The following is a 20,619-nucleotide window of genomic DNA, read 5'->3' as shown; positions in this document are numbered from 1 at the left end:
CTCCTAACACAGTAAGTTGGGAGATACACTCTCCTTAACACAGTGTTGGGGAGATACACTCTAACACAGTGTTGGGAGATAGTCTCTCCTTAACACAGTGTTGGGGCACAACAGTAATATCAGCCTCCAGGACACAGTGTCAACACTTCCTCCTACCAACACACAAGCTTCCCAAGACAGTATCATGCCAGCTTTCAACCTCTGATATAATAACCCATTTATGTAATGCATCATTCATTTCACTTCAGTCTGTTTGCAAAATTTGATGACAAAATAAATATTAATATCAAATTTATGTTAAGTTTATTGATCTTTGACTGATATTTCCTAAAAGAGTAGCATCATCATATCTGGTAAGATGAGCTGATTGAAGAGATATGAAAGTTTTCTTCCATTAACCATATTTATGATAAACAACAAAATATAACTAACCTGCACATTCTGTCCAATGTTCCTTTTCCAACTACTCCATCAAAGTCAACAACCCTGGGGAAAAGTAATGTAATGTAAAACAAGGAAGTTACTGGTCTTGTTGGGTGGAGGGACATTAGACCATCACCAATGCCACCTACCAAAGACCAGTGGGTGGGGGTTAGGTCAAGTAAATACAGTACAGTACTGTACACTGTATACTAAGGCTCTGGTACAGTGTGGTTGCACTATAATTACTTGTTATTTTCCAACTGTATAATCAGGTACCCACTTACAGCTGGGTAGAATAGGGATACCCAAGATCTAACCAGCGATCATTAGGACAAGTGGTGACTGCCAAATCCACTGCCAGCAAACCCTAGAGTCTACACTGAGTACTGTTCTAAAATACTGCCCTCCTGGACGGCAGAACATACTACTGTATATGACCAGCCTCACGCCACCCACACCTCCCTACCAAACTTGAGCTTTAGATCTTCACTGCCTCTTACAAACTGTTTTGCATGATGGCTGTCAAGTGGCTCTGTTTATCTATAATAAAAAAAAAAAAATGCATTAAATGAATCAAGAACAGGTGGACCTTAACGTGTTCCCTGATAGTTGAAGATAAACAACTTTTATTACACTTTTTGTGGTGGTGAAGCGAGTCTTTACTGACAGCCAGAGTCACATCACCTGTCTTACTACATCTGGTATTTACTCACTCTTTATCACCTTTACAGGTCTCGACATTACGGGTTATGTTTCTGGGATATGCTCCCAGCCAGTCTGAAACCCACATGTATCACCCTCCCCCAAAAAAACCCTGCAATAATAATACACCACATCATTAAATAAGCCAGGTCGTCATCACATGTACAGCCACACTGTTTTCCTGTGCCTTGGCCTTCCCAGACACAGAAGCCTCAGCAACACGCTTGATAATCATCTTCAGAGTTACACTGCTCACTTCACAGTCACAAAAACAGAGCAAAGCACTGTACATTCACAAAACCGAATACAAATCAGTGTAAGGAGAAAAAAAATGATAAGTAACAACAGAGATACTGACTGATAATAATCACTTGAGTTATATGATCATGGGCATACGAGGTCTGTCCAAAAGAAACCAAACTTTTTAAATGCAAGACCAACGAGCCGGCACAGGTTTCGGACGGGTGCACTGTGTGGCGGTGACCTTGACCTGTAGTTCAACACTAGCCGCATCAATACCAGGGTCAATTAGTCAACGAAGCTGCACGTGTGTTTAGTGCACTGCATGCATTTGTTGCAAGTTGAACAATAAAGGACCTTGAAGAGCAACGTGTTTCGTGGAAATTCTGTTTCAAATTGGGAAAAACTTTAAGGAGACTTTTCAAATGTTGCAACAGGCTTGTGGGAGGATTGTTGAGCCGCACCAATGTCATGTGTGGTATCAAGCTCAAAAGGGAAGAACATCCACCGAAGACGATCCCAAATCTGGACGCCAGAGTCGCCAAATGTGGAGGTGATGTTGATCGCTTTTTTGATTGGAGAGCATCGTTATCATGAATTTGTTCCACGTGGTCACAGTCAATAAAGAGTTTTACTTGGAGGTCCTGAAGCATTTGAGGGGGTAAAAAGTGGCGATGAGGCCTGAGGCGGACAAACAAGACCTGGATGCTGCACCATGACAATGCACCTGCTCAAGCGCCGCCCTTATCTGTGACTTTTGGCAAGACCGAGATGACTATCATCCCCAGCCGCCCTACTCTCCGGATTTGGCCCCTGTGGACTTTTTTTGTTCCCCAAAGTTAATATCCACCCTAAAGGTCGCCATTTCAAACGACAGAAGAGTTAGAAGAAAATTCGCCATCAGACCCGGCACACGATCCCTCAAGACGCATTCCAGGACGCGCTCCAGAACTGGAAAATCGTTGGGAGCAGTGTATCAACAGTGGAGGGGAGTACTTTGAAGGAGACAAGTCTGATTGTTGTAAGTAAAGAAATAAATTTGTTTTCTAAAAGTTCGGTTTTTTTGACAGACTCAGATGCATCACCATGGAACAAAGCATGGGATCAGGTGCACTGGATGGCCACATGGGGGGTAGACCGCAGCTGACGCAGTGCAGTGGGCTATGTGTTCCATATTCCACATGTCAGCAATTTTGGCGGATGATAACCAGCATTCATGCAATTTTTTTACGTAAATAGGGGAGAGGGAAGGGGGAAGGGGAAGGAGGCAGTCTTACAACACCATTGTTCAAGTGTAATATCATAAATAGGGAGACTGTAAATTGGGGATACTGTACCTGTACCGTAATTCAAAAAGTTTCATTATTGGCCAAACATTGAGGTGTGAAATAAAGGTTCCATCCTGGCAGCACAGTCACAACCTATTCTTTGCCTTAAGTTAACCTCAAAACAGTATTTTAGTCATAGATAATGAATCCTGTCTGACATTAGTAGATCATCTGTGGGTTTCTAAGTTAACATATTATACTTTATATATATTTTAATTCTGTTTGTAAAGAATTAACCAGCAGTTTTCAAGAGTAAGAACTTAATATTAACACTCTTGGGATAGCCTGACATATACCGTATATCTCGCCTATATACGACTGGGTCATAACACGGCCCCCAAATTTCCATTTAAAAAGTAGCTTTTGAGCTCTATTCACTGTAACGTGATAAGACCGGTACCCCAAATGTGACACTTACCCACTGACTCAGTAGTCTCACCAACCATCCTTGGTTTTAAAATAAGTCCAATTCACTTCAAGTAATGTCATCAAATGTTACCCGGCCTGTAGTGTAAAAACACTAGGACGCCACTTGCCGCTCTACATTTACCGTAACTGGAACTAATGTCGTGTCGAGTAAAATTTTTCCATTTACTTGAAATGGATTTAACGATTTACTTTGTTTGTTTGTTTATTTATTTATTTATACATTGTAACATATTAAAATTAACTGCAAGTATTTTAATTTTACGCTTTTGCTTCGACGAGACGCATCGGTGGTGGGAGTGTTCCCTTGCCTGTGGTGGGACTGTGTTCCGACTGTTTATACAACAGCTACCAACTTGATTTCAATTAGGTGTTTCATTAGATTTGAGGAAAAAGATACGTGACTTACAACATACATTTATTACACATACATATATATATACCGTATATCTCGCCTACAAGACGAATTTGAACAAAAAAAATCAGCCAAGTTAGGGTCAGTTTTAAGCACCAGAGATAAAATTCTTACCTCTTAAATTTTATGGTTTAGCGGTCAAGAGGGTGATGGAAACATGGTAAACCACTCACAAGGTCCTACCACTAATTATTTTATACTAAAACTTAAATTTGGGAAGCTGATTAAATGAAGATTACGGTATATTAAAATAATAAAAATGTATTATAAACCAGTCTAACATACCGTAAAAGAACAATATACCCCGTAATAAACACAGCTGCTATCATCACCCCCCATTTCAGTGCGACGAAAGGGAAAGCGACTCTGACAGTGACCGCCTGTGGCTATTTTTAGCCATCCTTGTGTCCGGAGGTATGGAGTAATGCATATCTGTATATTTACTGATCATAATATTTATCTCCTATAAATAATTAATTTAAAATTAATTTTACAAAGAATATTCAGTAAATGATCATGCTTAATTTTTGAAACTAACGGTGGTAAATTTAGGATGAGAATGATTAACAGAAGTCACGCCATGGATTCGAGTTTGGTCCTTAATGATCATAAATGTCTGGTCAACTTCACCTACCAGGTATAATTGCCTCCTTTTTCGCAAAACAAGTATATAATTAAAGAAAATACTTGCAGTGTGTTTAATGTATTACAATATATTATAGCTAAATAAATAAAACAAATAACGGCAAATCTATTTCAAGTAAATGGAAATATTTTACTCACACCAACATTAGTTCCAGTTAAATAACTGACGCTATGAGTCACTAGTGTACAACAATGGTAGAAAATTTGATGCCAATACTTTGAAGTGAATTGGCATTATTTTAAATAACCAACCATAAATAAATGGAAAAAAGATCAAAGGTGAAGCATTATATTGTATGTAGTTGTGTTGTCAAAGGAAGAGAAACAATTGAAACTCAACAATTGTGTGTAAATGAGGCAGTAAGATAAATCAGCAACCTAAGACTTGGTCACAATTTTCGTGGATGCCATATGGCAGCAGGGTCCACCATTAACAATACTGTACATTATGCTTCCAATATCTTCCCAGTGCAGAATCTCCCTGTTTGGTAGCTGCCAAAACTTTTAGTAATATTACTTTGATACAACATGATAAATTGACAAACAATGAAAATAAACAAACAAAAGTTATTTACCAAGACCTCTCTCAGAACAGAGGGGAGATAAGACTGCCATTTATAGCCTGTCTTTGTGTAGGAAGTCGACCAACACTAGAAATAATTCATTTAAAATTTATATTTTTACATAGAATATTCAGTACATGACTGCAATTATAAATATTGTGTATATATATATATATATATATATATATATATATATATATATATATATATATATATATATATATATATATATATATATATATATATATATATATTTGTGTAATAAATGTATGTAGTAAGTATGTACAGTAATCTTTTTTCACTCAAATCCTAATGAAACACTATTGAATTAGGAATACTGTATCGCTGAAGAGCTTATAAATTAAAGAAAATACTTCCAGTGTTTAATATATTACAGTATGATATAAATAAACAAATAAATCGGTAAATCCACTTGTAAATGAAACAATTGTATTCGATAACCGACATTAGTTCGTTAAATAACAAACTTTTAAGTGAGTCACTAGTGTTTAACTACATCAACCGGTAACGCGATGCTATTACTTGAAGTGAATTGGCTTATTTTAAAAACCAAGGATGTAAACAGCACTGGTCAATGGGATGGTTGGTAAAGGATACTTGGTCAGTAAGCTCCCAATGGTAAGTGTACATTTGGGGTACCGGTCTTATACAGCTAATAGGGCTCTAAAAGCTACTTTTTAAATGGAAATTTTGGGGGGTCTTTTAACACCCCCCGCCGCCTTGTAGGCTGAGATACGGTAAATATATATATATATATATATATATATATATATATATATATATATATATATATATATATATATATATATATATATATATATATATATATATATATATATATATGTATATATATATATATATATAGCTAGTATTCCTCGGTTAACGAACTCAACTGCTCCAGAAGGTCGCTCGCTAACCAAACGCTCGCTAACCAAACCATTGTTTCAATGGGTTTTTGGGTAATTGGTTCCAGCTCACCCAAATTTCAACTTCTAAATAACAAAATGGCGGAAAATTTACTTACTTTGAGGTGTGTATGTAGAAGGCCCTGGATGATGCATGATGTGTACTAGCGGGAGGTGTGTGAGGAGAAGGAGAAGAGAAGCAGCTGGAGGGAGGAGGCTATTTTACTGCTTGAAGGTGAGTCACCTTCCATGAAAATGTCAGGGAACCTCTGACTGACAGATTCTCCACCATGAACATCCTCTCTCTCCTCTTGAAGTAGCTGAGGCCAGCATCCTGGTTCCCCTCTGCCTTTTACTGAAGAAAGTGCCACCCAGTTCAGGGGCATCTGTCCTCCTCACATTAACTTATGTTTAAAGAAGGAGACCACTGAGTCCTCAACATGACACAAAGCCAGTTCAGTTTTTTTCCACTTCTGGGTGCTTTGAAGCCAGTTCCCCTGAACTCTCCCAGTGGTAAATCACATCTTCAACTGTGTAGCTGACATATGGTCATCACTTTCAATCTCCTCACCACCCGTAACATCTCATCCAGTTCCTTCAAGCCATGAGATGCCTCCTATGACATCACAAGCTCTTCCACATCCTTCTCCTCCACTTAAGACCTGAATGATTTGATCACACACCCCGGTCCAACTCTGTGTCATCCTCAAATCCTCAAAAATCATGGACTACTGATGGCCACAGTGTTTTCCATGAAGAATTGAGGGTTCTATTGAGACTTCTTGCCATGATGACACAATCAATTTTACAGCCTCCAGGACGCGAATCAGGCCTCCAGAACTACCAGTGTTCAGACTGAAGCAGTCTACGACACCTCCTAAACATTTTCTTCATGTACAACTTGAAGTTGCTAATTGATCTTGTCCATTGGTCAAAGGAGTGATATGTAGTGTTTGGAGGCAAAACAACACTTTCTACAAAGTCAAATTTATACTCCAAATTTCTTTGGCAAGGTCAGGTCACAGACCAGAGCATTATCCATGAGATATTATTTTAGCAAAGTTTATTGGTGTTAGTAGCTCTGACAGAGGGGCAAACACATCAATAGCCCATTCATTAAAGAACTGTCTTGTCACCCATGCCTTACGGTTGGACCTCCACAACCTCCAAGCATTGTTCTTACCACTTTCTGTTGCTTGAACACCCTGGGGTTTTCAGAGTGGTAGATTAGTTATAGCTTTGAAATGAAATCCCCTCAAAGCATTGGCACTGCCAATAGAGTGAGACGGTCTTTTCATGGGTTTATGCCCAGGCAAAGAGGCTTCATCCTGGTGATGAATGTTCTTTTGGGCATCTTTTCCAGAACAGCCCAAGCTTCGGCCATTGAAAACTTGCTGTGGAAGATATTTTCTTACTGCTTTTTAAATTCAATTAAAACTTTGCTGCCCCTTCTTCTTTTATCACCAGCACCCAGCTTCACCATGCCTAACAACACTTAAAATGTCACTTTTTCTTAAATTTTCAACCAGCCTTTGCTAGCCCGAAAATCTTCAAATTCTGGTTCCTGAAGAACTAGGTTGATCTGTCTTTAAATGTTCATAATCTCCTGGCCTTTCACAAATGAAACTACCTGGTGAAACTCAATCACCTTTCATCTGTTTTTCCCAACTGCATTTGATAAGTAACCTCTCAGTTTCTAATGTATTAGGATCTACTTTTAAACACTAGATTGTCTACTAAATTTGTTCAGGCAAGAATTGTCGACACAGTTGATGCCGACATGCCATATTCTTTTGTTAGCTTATTTGATTGTTTTACCTTGTTCGTGTTTTTTTTATTATTTCCTGCTTCATTTGGATTGAAATCACTTTTCTTGATCTCTAGGCCCCATGCTGGATTCAAACAATGGCAAATACGTATTTTCAAAGTTAAACTAGCTGTAAATAAAGAATATTTTCTTTAAAATAACACTGCACTGCACTATATATTGTCAATATGTAAATAATTTTCAAACACCATTAATTTGCTTGGAAACACAGAAAAAGGCTTAGTTGAAGAGAGTCTCAAGCAAGATGTTACCTCCAGTGAAACAGAGAGAGACTGACGCCTGTTTGCTGTGTTAAGAGGCTGGATGCCGCCAAGTAGATTAAACTAGCTCACTTTACCTTCAATTATGTTCAATAATTGTTAAAATGACTAAAAAGTTAATATTAACTTTAAAATAATTGAATAGTATAAACTTCTTTGACATTTACAAAAAATATATGAATTTTGGCTTCCTGTATTGGCGGACTTGATGTTGTTGCCCGGCCAGTGTTGAGGTCAGAAGAAGTTCTAAGCATAAATTTTTTCATTAACCGAATTGAAGATCCTTATGGAAGGCAGTTCGTTAATCGAAATTTCGTTAACCGAGGTGTTCGTTAAACGAGGGGTCACTTATATATACATATATATATATATATATATATATATATATATATATATATATATATATATATATATATATATACTCATTCACACTATTTTATAATCAGTCATGTACTGAATATTCTATGTACACAAAATAAATGTTAAATGAATTATTTATGGTGCATTAGGGTACTGGCCACTTCAGACACAAAGACGGGCTATAAATAGCCTTCTTATCTACGTAGGTACCCTCCATCTCACCCTCAGCCAGAGGGAAGGGTCTTGGTAAATAACATTTGTTTGCTTATTTTCCATTTACTTGAAATAGATTTACCGAATTATTTGTTTATTTATTTATCTATAATATACTGTAATATATTAAACACACTGTAATTATTTTCTTTAATTTATAAACTTGTTTTGCAACAAAGGAATGTTCTCCAGTAGTGTTTCATTAGGATTTGAGTGAAAAAATATTACGTACTTACTACATACATTTATTACACAAACATATTTATATATACTGTATGTATACATATATACACATGCACACATTTAATTTACTAAGTCACAATATTTTAAAAGCAAATTACCCAACAAGTTAAAAATGTTATTAGCACATGATTATTACTAACGTCATCATGTATTAAAAACCTTCAAAATCCACATCATCAACATGTGACATCATAGGTTCCTCAAGTACATCCTGAGATACATCTATGGCTGCATCATCATAAGGATCAAACTCCAAATCAGATGACGTGGCTTTGGCTTCTGTTTCATCCTCGTCCTCCCACAACATATCATCCTCCATACCATCCATTGAATTAGATATTCCGCACTTTTTAAAAGACTTGATAACTGTTTCCACATTAATATCATTCCATGCCTTGATAACAAAATCACACAGTACATCCAGTTCTGGTGCACGCATATTCCCACCCTTCGTGTAAGACTTTTTGCCGCTGATCATCCACTTGTTCCAGTGTTCGCAAAAGCGGTCCTTGAATGGTTTGTTTAGACAAACATCAAGTGGTTGTACAACTGAAGTTAATTCACCAGGAATAACTGCAATGTCACTGTTGTTCCTCGCCATGCTGGTCTTTGTTCCCTCTGTTAAATGACTCGCGGACATATCCCATACTAAGAGGCTACGCTGTTTTTGAAAGCCACCAGGTCGCCTACACCATATATGATCAATCCATAACTTTATTCCTTGTTCGTCCATCCACCCTTTCTCGTTGACGTGAACAAAAACTCCAGCCGGGAACTTGATTTTGGGCATTGTTTTCCTCTTGAGAATTAGCATTGGGTTCAACTTGGTTCCGTCTGCCATGCATGAAAGTACTACTGTAAACCGTGTCTTTTTGTGTCCTGTTGTTTTCACTAACACTGTTTTTGCACCCTTTGTATCGACAGTATGATTACCGACCATGTCGAAGTTCATAGGTGTTTCATCCATGTTCCTGATGTTGCTTAATGGATAACAATGTTTCTTCCGTTGTTGTATTATGTAGCGATGGAAATTAACAATTTTACAGTTAAGATCTGCTGGTAATTTTTGTGCTATTTTTGTCTTCTGCCTCAGTACCAGATTGCTTCTTTCCATAAAACGGCTACACCATGAAGCCGTGGCTTTGAAGTCTTTGCTGTGCTCTTGATTTTGTTTAGCCCACTTAAGTGCCCAAATAAGTATCATGTTTCTTGATACAATATATCCATTTTGATGCTGCTCATGGACCATGTCTACTGCGTGCTTCTCTAGAATCGGCCAGTGTGCAGTGCCTCTTCTCATTGCACATTTATTCCTGGGCATACTTCGTAGCAAGTGTTCCTTTGATCTCCAATCCCGCACCATCTTCTCAGTTACACCGTATTCTCTTGAAGCAGCACAATTGTTGTGTGACTGGGCATATGCTATCACTTTCAGCTTAAAACAAGCTTCATATCTCCTGCGTTTAACAATTGGAGCCATGGTGAGGTTTTATGGTAGCTGGATATTAATACAGTGACCCCTCCGTTAACGAACTCAATCCATTCCAGAAGGTCGTTTGTTAACCGAAAAGTTCGTTAACCGAAACCATTGTTTCAATGGGTTTTTGGGTAATTGGTTCCAGCTCACCAAAAATTTCCTAAATACAACAAAAATGGTAGAAAAGTTCACTTACTTTGAGGTGTGTATGTAGAAGGCTCCTGGATGATGATGATGATGATGATGATGATGATGGGATTTAGAATGGGGGTGGAGGAGAAGGAAGAAGAGAAGGCATTGGGGTGGAAGAGAAGTCACCCCATGGCGCCATTTCACCCATAAAATTTTAGCTCTGGTGTAATTCAAGATTATTTTCTTTAAATCAACACTGCACTGCATTATATATTGTCAATATGTAAAATATATTTCAAAATGGCCAATAATTTGCTTGGAAACACAGAAAAAAAGCATTTAGTTGAAGAGAGTCTCAAGCAAGATGTTACCTCCAGTGAAAACAGAGAGAGACTAACTCCTGTTTGCTGTGTTAAGAGGCTGGATGCCGCGCATTAAGCTAGTCACTTTACCTTCAATTATGTTCAATAATTGTTAAAATGACTAAAAAATTGAACATTAAACTTTTAAAATTATTGAATAGTATAAACTTCTTGATATTTACTAAAATAGTAAGGAATTTAAGCCCTAGAACCGATTAATGTATTGGCGGACTGATACTAAAGCTGGTTGCCCGGTCAGTGCAAGCGGAAACATGTTGAGGTCGGTTCGTAAGAACTTCATTAACCGAATTTTTTTTCGTGAACCGAATTGAAGATCCTTATGGAAGGCAGTTCGTTAATCGAAATTACGTTAACCGAGGTGTTCGTTAAACGAGGGGTCACTGTATACCGTAGTGTTCACACGGAGAGAGTGCTATTGCTTATGGAGTGATAACTCAACAACTGGACAAGGCAAATGAGAGAAGGGGTATCACGTTTGGGGATTGATTACATGACCTGACGTGGTCACCTTTCACATATATGGTAATCATTAAGAATCAAACTCCGAATCAGATGACCTGACTTCTTCTTCATCATTGTCATCCTAAATTTACCACTGTCGGTAGTTTCAAGAATTAAAAGTCATTTACTGAATATTCTATGTAAAAAAATAAATTTTAAATCAATTATTTATAGGAGATAAGTATTATGATCAGTAAATATATGGTATTACTGGCCACTTGAGACACAAAGACGGGATAAAAATAGCCCAATCTCCCCCGTCTTAGCTGCCAATGGGAAGCGTCTTGGTAATTAAATTTGATGTTTATTTTCATTGTTTGTCTAATTTATCATGTATCAAAGTAATATTACTAAAAATTGTGTAGGTAGTAGGCAGCTACCAAACAGGTAGATACTACCGCCTGGGAAGATATTGGAAGCATAATGTGTTGTCTAATAGTAGACCCTGCTGCTATATGGCATCACGAAAATTGTGACCAAGTCCCAGGTTGCTGACCTGACTTTCTGCCTCATTTACACACAATTGCAGTTTCAATTGTTCCTCTTACTTTGACAACACAACATACATACAGTATATTATTTCTCACTTTTGATCTTTTTTTTTAATTTTTGTATTTATTTATGGTTAGTTACTTAAAATAAGGCCAATTCACTTCAAGTAATGGCATCAAATGTTACCGGCTGGTGTAGTGTAAACACTAGTGACGTCACTTAAGCGTCTGTATTTAACTGTCGGTAGTTTCAAGAATTAATGCAGTCATTTACTGAATATTCCTTGTAAAAAAATAAATTTTAAATTAATTATTTATAGGAGATAAGTATTATTATCAGTAAATATACCGATATGCATTACTGACCACCTCCACGGCTAAAAATAGCCCAATCTCGCGGTCACTTTCCCTTTCTTGTCTCCTCACTGGCAAATGGGGGGGGCATGGGGAGGGGTGTGTGATGATAGCTGTGTTTATTACAGGGGTATATTGTTCTTTTACGGTATGTTAGACAGGTTTATAATACATTTTTATTATTTTAATATACCGGTAATCTTAATTTGAATCCAGCTTGCCAAACGTAAGTTTCAGTATAAAATAATTAGTGGTAGAACCTTGTGAGTGGCTTACGATGTTTCCATCACCACTCTTGACACACTAAACCACAATATTTAAGAGGTAAGAATTTTATACCTGGTGATTAAGACGACCCCCCAACTTTGGGCTGATTTTTTTAATGTTCAAACTCCGTCTTATAAGCCGAGATATACGGTATTCAATGAGCCTGTCACATGACCACTTTTGAGCACACAAAATGACCAGAAATCACAGAGAAGATATTTTTTCCAGAGCACAATTCATGGCTAAGATATTGTCAAATATTTAATCAAATGATACCATTCTATGTAAAAAAAAAAAGCTGAGAAATCACATGAATCCCCTCACCTCACAAAAAATAAGCAAAAATATAAATAAAAACCATTTTGGCGAGTATAAATATCTTGAGGTAACTGCATGGTGGCCATCTTTAAATTGCGCCTGGGACTGACACTCACTGCTTACAGCGGCATTACTGGTGTTAGTTGGTCCACTGCACCTAGACGGGTTGCCACACAGTCTTAAGACTTGGTTCCACGCAAGAGAGCAGTGACAAAGTGGCATTAAAATTTGAAGTAATTCGACCAGAAACTGATCGCAAGGCAAATGTTTCATTTACATTAAATCAAAACGCCACTTATGATTGTATAATCCCGAGAGTGTTAGTAATCAAGTCAAATGTGAACATATGGTATGACCTCTAACATCTGGGTGAGACAGTCCAGACCAGGTTACTCACGTCAATAACTGAGTGTTGTCATTATTAACATTTGGTAGTGTTTGCAGCAGCTTTCTCCTGTAAGGCTTGAAGTTGTCAATAGTCTTGTTTGAATCCTTGACCACATCAATCTGGTCTTTAGTGTCCCATATCTCCAGGTGAGTTAGTACCACCACAATGTTCAGTGGCCGGAATATCTGTAAATTGGTGTAGAAAGTTTTAAATGGTGGCAAAAGATATTAATGGTTAGTGGCATATTACACCATCCTGTGCATGTGTGGGTTCTGATAGTAATTGAAGCTGGTAGTGCTTCATGGAGAGTTAGAACCAGGTCCTCATAAATGTTATCTTCTGTTAACATTAATGACCTTTGTTTCACCCACATAGGAACATACACATCTTTGAGTGAGGATGATGAAGTCTTCTTAGCTTAAAAGTGATCTATACACAGGTGATGACAATGTTCACACATCAAATACCGATGAAGGGGCGAGAAGGATGTACGGTATCACAACTTACTGCATTAACAATGTTGACAATGCCCCTGCAGCGCTGGACAGATTTATCAAGGAAATTCTTATAGAAGCTGTTGTCTGCAACCAACACCAACTCCACAAATCGAGTTGTCTTACTTGTCCACATTGGATCACCATGGAGAGCCTCACGCCGCTCCTGGAACAAACATTAGGAGCAATGACTTGTCTGGTACACCAATACTAATATAAAATAATTATAATCAATAACAGTGAATACATTAAGGGAAATTTGATAGACAATACAAGTTTTAAGTACAGTCTATTTCTGCTGGCAACTTAACTGAGGTTGACCAACACTATGTTTCTGCTGGCAACATGACCAATACTGTACTGAGGTTGACCAACACTATGTTTCTGCTGGCAACATGACCAATACTGTACTGAGGTTGACCAACACTATGTTTCTACTGGCAACATGACCAATACTGTACTGAGGTTGACCTACACTATGTTTCTGCTGACAACATGACCAATGCTGTACTGAGGTTGACCTACACTATGTTTCTGCTGACAACATGACCAATGCTGTACTGAGGTTGACCTACACTATGTTTCTGCTGACAACATGACCAATGCTGTACTGAGGTTGACCTACACTATGTTTCTGCTGACAACATGACCAATGCTGTACTGAGGTTGACCAACACTATGTTTCTGCTGACAACATGACCAATACTGTACTGAGGTTGACCTACACTATGTTTCTGCTGACAACATGACCAATACTGTACTGAGGTTGACCTACACTATGTTTCTGCTGACAACATGACCAATACTGTACTGAGGTTGACCTACACTATGTTTCTGCTGACAACATGACCAATACTGTACCTACCCTCTGCAGGACAGCATCTTCTTGGTCACTATTGCTGCTGCTATTGTTGTTTTTGCTCTTGTTCTTCTTGACAACACTTCTTACTCCTGAAAAGTTTGGTCAGGTCAGGTTAGGTTATTGTCTTAACTCCTTTAACTCTTCCACAAGTGAATACAATACAGTACAGTACAGAACAGGTATAGTGTGGTCATGTCTATCAGAGATTGTTCAAAATAGTTATTAAAAATCAGCCTTATTAGATGACAAAATATTCTAGAAGAAAAAATTATACTTGAACCTCGCTAATTTGACATCCTCTGGGCTCTACCCCATTCAAATTACCCGTTGAATATGAATTAGCCCAAGTGTGGCTAATTATCCTGTTTATGCCAAGTGTAATTTATGTGTCAAATTAGGTCAAATAGTTGTTAAGAGTCAATATTAATGAAATATTATTTTTCTTAACATAAGATAGTAATGATACATGGGGATTGATGCTAACACTAAAGGTAATTACAGTATAGTCTGCATTTACGCGGTTTTTGTTTACGCGTTTGGTCATTTACGCGGTGCCTTGGCAGAATGAAAATGCTTTAATTACGTGGTAAATTTGGTCATTTGCGCGGCGAGCGGCTGGAGAGGTCCAGACCGCCGCGCCATTTCTTACCCACGCGGTCCATTCTTGACCACCAGCGGGAAGCGGCGCGGTGAGTGGTGTGCATTAGACCACTCTTACGTTATCGCTGATGTCATATGACGTATCGGACTGTGATTGGGCCACGCATCCTTACCACCCACGCATTCCCTCCGCCGCTCGCTGTGATTGGTCTAATGTAATATGACGTGCCCTGCCACCAGAGGGTAGAAGTCGCTGACCTAGCCGGGCCTGTCTCATTGTTCTCAGTCCGCGTATACAGTTCTCTCTTGTGCCCGCTATTCCCCTCACAACTCACAATGGCTTCCGCGGGACCCCCACCACCAGAGAAAAACATTGAATTACCTGGACCAAGCCATGATAATGTGAAGGAAATCATCGAGTTGGGGGAGAAAATTAAGCTCATCCTTGATAACGACCCAGACAAGCATCGGTATGAAGTGTCTAATAACCATCTGATGAAAGTTATGGAGCCGTATATCCAGATCTATCTCGACAACATCAATGCTAGTCGTCAACGTAGTATTGAGGACCTCCTCGCCCGCAACCCACCACAACCACAGCCAGCCCAAGTCAGTGATAATGATATTGACAGTGAGGATATGGACTTTGAGGGGTCTGTCTGGGAGGCCCTGCAAACCTCTGCGAGTAGTGAAAGTGATTCACCGGAGGGCAACTAATCTGCCCTCTGCCTCGGAACCAGCCGCCATCCACGTGTGCCAACCCAGCTTTTCTACTGACGTAAGTGTTAAAAATCCTAATATTATTGATATTTCTCTTAATTATTAATTGTGTGTGCATACCATCATAAAATTAAGATGTTATTTTTACTACAACGTACCTATTGTGTCTGAAAAAGTGGAGTTTGGGGGTCGGCCCAGTCTCTATTTCAATTAATTCCATATGTTCTGTTTTTTCATTTACGCGTTTCTCGTTTTACGCGGGCCTCCACGGGTTCAATTGACCGCGTAAATGCAGACTATACTGTATGTACAGGGGTGTAAAAAGTACCAGACTTTGATACTTAAGTAAAAGTATTCAAAGTTCAATATACTCAAGTAGAAGTAAAAAAAAAGTATCTCATTCATAAAGTACTCAAGTACTGAAAGTAAAAAGTAATAACAAAATTATTAATCGTCTCAAAAAATAAAATAAATCCAAAGTAAATTATTAAAAATTACTTTAATTAACAAGAGATAAAAATTAAAGATACACCGCGTTATTTATGTTTATATGCAAATATTTCTATTGAGATTAATCAAGAACTAATTCTCAAAATTATGGCTGGCCAATCGGGATCTTTCAGGCTTAAATATAAGCCCACTATGACTCAACAGACGCTCACAAGTAGCAGACGTCAAGAAACGCTTGTGATTGGTTAGCTTCCAAGTTTGCCCTGTGATTGGATATTTAAAACTCTATTGTTTTTGTGCAAGTAATGATTTTGTTTTTATTTGTATTGGAGTAAAATTATTAGAAAACCATAATTAAGTAAATGCACTGAAAAATTTTAGTACTCATTAAAAAGTAAATACCCAAGAATAATACTTAAGTACAGTACACTACACAAGTAAATTTACATCATTACTTTACAGATCAGGGCAGTGCATTGGGCCTGCTGTTGTTTGTTTCATAAATGACATGCCTGACGTTGTACACTCCTCCATACAAATGTTTGCCAATGACGCTCAGTTATTTTGGGAAATCAAGAACCAAGCGGACTGTGAAGAGCTGCAGAAGGATCTCTGTAAGCTCCAAGAATGGTCGAAGAAATGGCTGCTGAGATTCAATGTTACGAAGTGTATGAGGATGCACCTGGGACGTACCAAAGGTAAGGAGGCGTACCATATGTCCCAACGGGATGAAGAAACTGCACTAATTGAGACTGAATGTGAGAAGGACCTAGGTGTGTATGTTGACAATGAGCTGAAGTTCTCGGGCCATTGCAAGAAGAAGGTGAACCAGATAAATTAATTATTGGGTCTTATAAAAAGGTCGTTCTGATATCTAGACAGACCGTCCCTCGTAATAATTTTCAAGAATAAAGTGCTTCTCATCTGGTCCCCGAGATATGCTAGGGTCTGTCAGTTGGTTGAAAATGTTCAAAGGAGGGCCACTAGACTGGTGCCTGCACTTCAGCACCTCAACTACCCTGAGATGGAGAACCTGAACTTGCCTAGCTTATACTGGTACTACAGACGGGCAAGGAGTGACCTAATTGAGGCGTATATGCATCTCAAGGGGCACTAATCAGTCGAATGTCCTTACTTGGAGCTGGCGGACACTTGCCCCACAAGGGGTCACAGCTTAAGATTGAAGAAGCCGCAAGTCCAGAAAACTGTGAGGGCAAACTTTTTCGGAGTGAGAGCTGTGAACTCTTGGAACAACCTACCAGAAAGTGTTGTGACGGCACCGAGTGTGAGCTCTTTCAAGACAAGACTTGACCAACACTGGAGCAGGTTCAGGTACATTCAGGAGCCGGTGCATGCCCAGTACTTGCCAACAGTGCGTAATAGACATGACCGATCGCCCAAGCGGCTAACAAGCCGATCAGTGGTGAAGAGGATAAAAGAAAAAGAAAAAGAAAAAAGCACAGCTATCAAACAGGGAGGTACTACTGCCTGGGAGGATATTGGAAGCATAATGTGGTATCTAATGGTAGACCCTGCTGCCATATGTGACCAAGTCCCAAGTTGCTGATTTGACTTTCTGCCTGCCTCATTTACACACAATTGCAGGGTCTCAATTGTTTCTCTTACTTTGACAACACAACATACGGTACAGTACTGTACATACAGTATATCATTTCTGACTCATTATCCTTTTTTCTCATTTTTGTAATTATTTATGGTTTATTATTATAGTATAGTCTCGATTTATGCGGATTTCCTTTACGCGGTTGGTCATTTACGCGGCACCTGGCCAGACCGGCAATTATTAGTTACGTGGTACATTCAGTGCCGGATTAACCATGAGGCACTGGCCTCAGGCCCACCGACTCTAAGGGGCCACCAAATTCAAACATTCTCGAAGTTGAAGCATATAAAACATGAACTTCATTCAACGATGTCCTAGCAACGTCTCAATTTTCTGTCCCCTATGAACATTGAATGTGTTCTTTTGCAGAAGCTTAATAATGATGAAATCATTGATAAATTTTGGTATATTTAGTTCTTGTTATTTATATATACCTTGAGGGTAGGGGGCCCCAAGTTGATCTGTGCCTCAGGCCCCTATTAAGCTTAATCCGGCTCTGGGTACATTCCATCATTTACGCGGGAAGCGGCACGGGCAGGGTGCGCACTAGGTCGCCCAGTCAACAAAACATTACCAAGTTCTTCACCCGCTACCCACCACAGCCAGCCCAAGTCAGTGATAGTGAGGATATGGACTTTGAGGGGTTTGACAAAGAGGCCCTGCAAACCTCTGTGGTGGATAGTGATACAGGTGAGGGCCAATAATCTGCCCTCTGCCTCGGAACCAACCCCCCATCCCTGTGTGCCCAGCCATCTCTTCTACTAACGTAAGTGTTAAAAAACCTAATATTATTGATATTTCTCTTAAATATTAATTGTGTGCACACCATCATAAAATTAAGATGTTATTTTTACTACAACGTACGTATTATGTCGGAAAAAGGGTAGTCTGGGGGTCGGCCCAGTCTCTATTTTAATTAATCCCATATGTTCTGTTATATCGTTTACGGGTTTCTCGTTTTACGCGGACCTCCACGGGTTTAATTGACCGAGTAAACCGAGACTATACTGTATATATATTTTTTATTATAATTTTTATTTATTTCTATTAATTATTATTATAATTATTGTTATTATTTTTTTGCTCCCTGTCCCCCCAGTTCCCAATTTGGGTCAGTGACTTATGCCCAGGAGGGCTGGCCCCTGTAAAAAAAAAAAAAAAAGTCATAATGTTCATGTCTCTTCGTGGACTCATGACGTCATGGAAGGGTACAGACTGTGCTGTGTAAATCCAAATGAAACATTATTTTTTCACATAACATACAACCAGTGTGAGAAAATGTTCAGTAGTGGTCATATGTTTATCAACAAACACATAAGTTATAACATGTTGATGTCTCATAGTTTTTCTTTCTTATTCAAACCCCAAATTAATGTTGGAGATGATATGATACACAACCCTGTAAACAGTCATTACCTTAGTGTGAGAACCTAATTCACAATGACAGGTTCCCTACCCAAATGCTTCTCATTTTTAATAATTTTTACGACAAGCACAAACACCAGAGGCTTCTTCTTGTAGCCCAACCAAATCATTATGCACTCACACTTATAAGACCCAACTCAATCGTTAGAGACTTACCTTGCAGTACAAGGGTCAATCTCATCCATATCTCAACCACTTTTCTTGTTTCCATTGTAAAATATGAATACATTAATGAATATAAAGCTTGATGTTGTTAGATCAGACACTCCATGAATGACCAGCTTCTGCCAGGATGTCCTAATTTTTTTTATTAATTTTTCTTTCTTTAATTTATCATTCCATCACTTCTCAGCTCACTGGTTCATTCTTGGTTACTTTGTTATGAAGTTTACTGTTAGTACAGGAGGAAGGTGTAGTAACTGGAGAAAACCTGCCATATTTAGTAAGGCCATGCTGGATAACACCCTTCTCACGCATGTCTCGGGCCACGACTCAAACTCGTGACATAAAGTAGTGGCGAGAGATACACCGTGCCATCAACACCCTTAGTCAACGTTTCAACACGAGGTAACAAAAACACCATTAAGGGAGAAGTTTTGTCACTCACCACATGCTCCTGGTACATGGCTACTGGCAGAAAAGATATGGTGTGGGTCCTCTAGTGTTGAGGCATCAAGGGCAGGCTCCACTGTTAGTTCCTTCCCTCTGCCAACAATCACACCCCTGCACAAGGATGAGTCAACATATGTAACAAACAATATTTATACATATACAAAGAAACCTCTATATAATTGACTCCTCTCTCCATATAATCCATAAGATGGGGTTTTTATATCTAACGGAGTCTCGATATAACGGACTTTCATCTCTATATATTTCATTAGATGGAGGTTTCACATATAACAGGTCCTTGATATATGGACTTTCATCTCCATATAGTTCATTAAAAAGAGGTGTCACTGTATACTAGTTTCCTTCTAGTGATAGAAAATTACAAGTACTGTATTGGTTTATACGGCTAATTTGAGTCTGTCTTTATCAACGGTTGTTTTTATATGTTCATTTCTTTACTCTGAAGTTCCATGTTCCTTCTGGGAGTCTCAACATCTTCTCTCAAGTTCTCCATCACTAAACCATCATCTTAGTGTTACTTTCTCTCAAGGATCAGTGAATACATAAATAATAACATAGGTTGTTTGGGGTTCTATTCACTACGGAGCGTATATTATTTTAACTATCATACGAATGGTAAAAATTCTGCTACTCTGTACTCACAAACAGACAGACATACATGCACACACTCACACATAACCATGAGCTATGAGAGAGAGTGGGAGAGTGAGAAACAAAGTTGAGATACAGTGATCGAAATAAGAGAGATAGAGTTAAAAGAAAGTGAGATAGAGAGCCAAGAAGATACCCACCTGATGCCCTGACAGAGAGAGAGAGCCACCCAGGACCCGGGCACACCTCTCACACTGCCCTGGAACTCACACACTGAAGGTGGTCCACTGTCCTGTTGAGAAATTAATATATCTCAGCTGTTACTATTTCGTGGCTA

At 38.7% G+C, this 20,619-nt stretch overlaps 1 protein-coding gene across 1 annotated transcript; it reads right to left on the bottom strand.

Annotated features, from left to right (window-relative positions):
• Window positions 1-432: 432 nt before the first annotated feature.
• On the bottom strand, window positions 433-20,602 carry LOC121855340 (zinc metalloproteinase-disintegrin-like VLAIP-B; the record flags this gene model as incomplete). Its single annotated transcript, XM_042350234.1, is given in 6 exon segments — window positions 433-486; window positions 12,893-13,068; window positions 13,391-13,543; window positions 14,243-14,328; window positions 19,666-19,781; window positions 20,483-20,602. Coding segments are annotated over 3 exon segments (353 nt in total), but the record flags the coding sequence as incomplete, so codon positions are not given.
• Window positions 20,603-20,619: the final 17 nt, after the last annotated feature.

This window comes from Homarus americanus, unplaced genomic scaffold (genome assembly GCF_018991925.1).
Source record: "Homarus americanus isolate GMGI-L3 unplaced genomic scaffold, GMGI_Hamer_2.0 scaffold22286, whole genome shotgun sequence".
NCBI classification, from domain to species: Eukaryota; Metazoa; Arthropoda; class Malacostraca; order Decapoda; family Nephropidae; genus Homarus; species Homarus americanus.
Note: the sequence above shows the minus strand (reverse complement) of the source record. Positions and strands in the feature narration are given on the sequence as shown.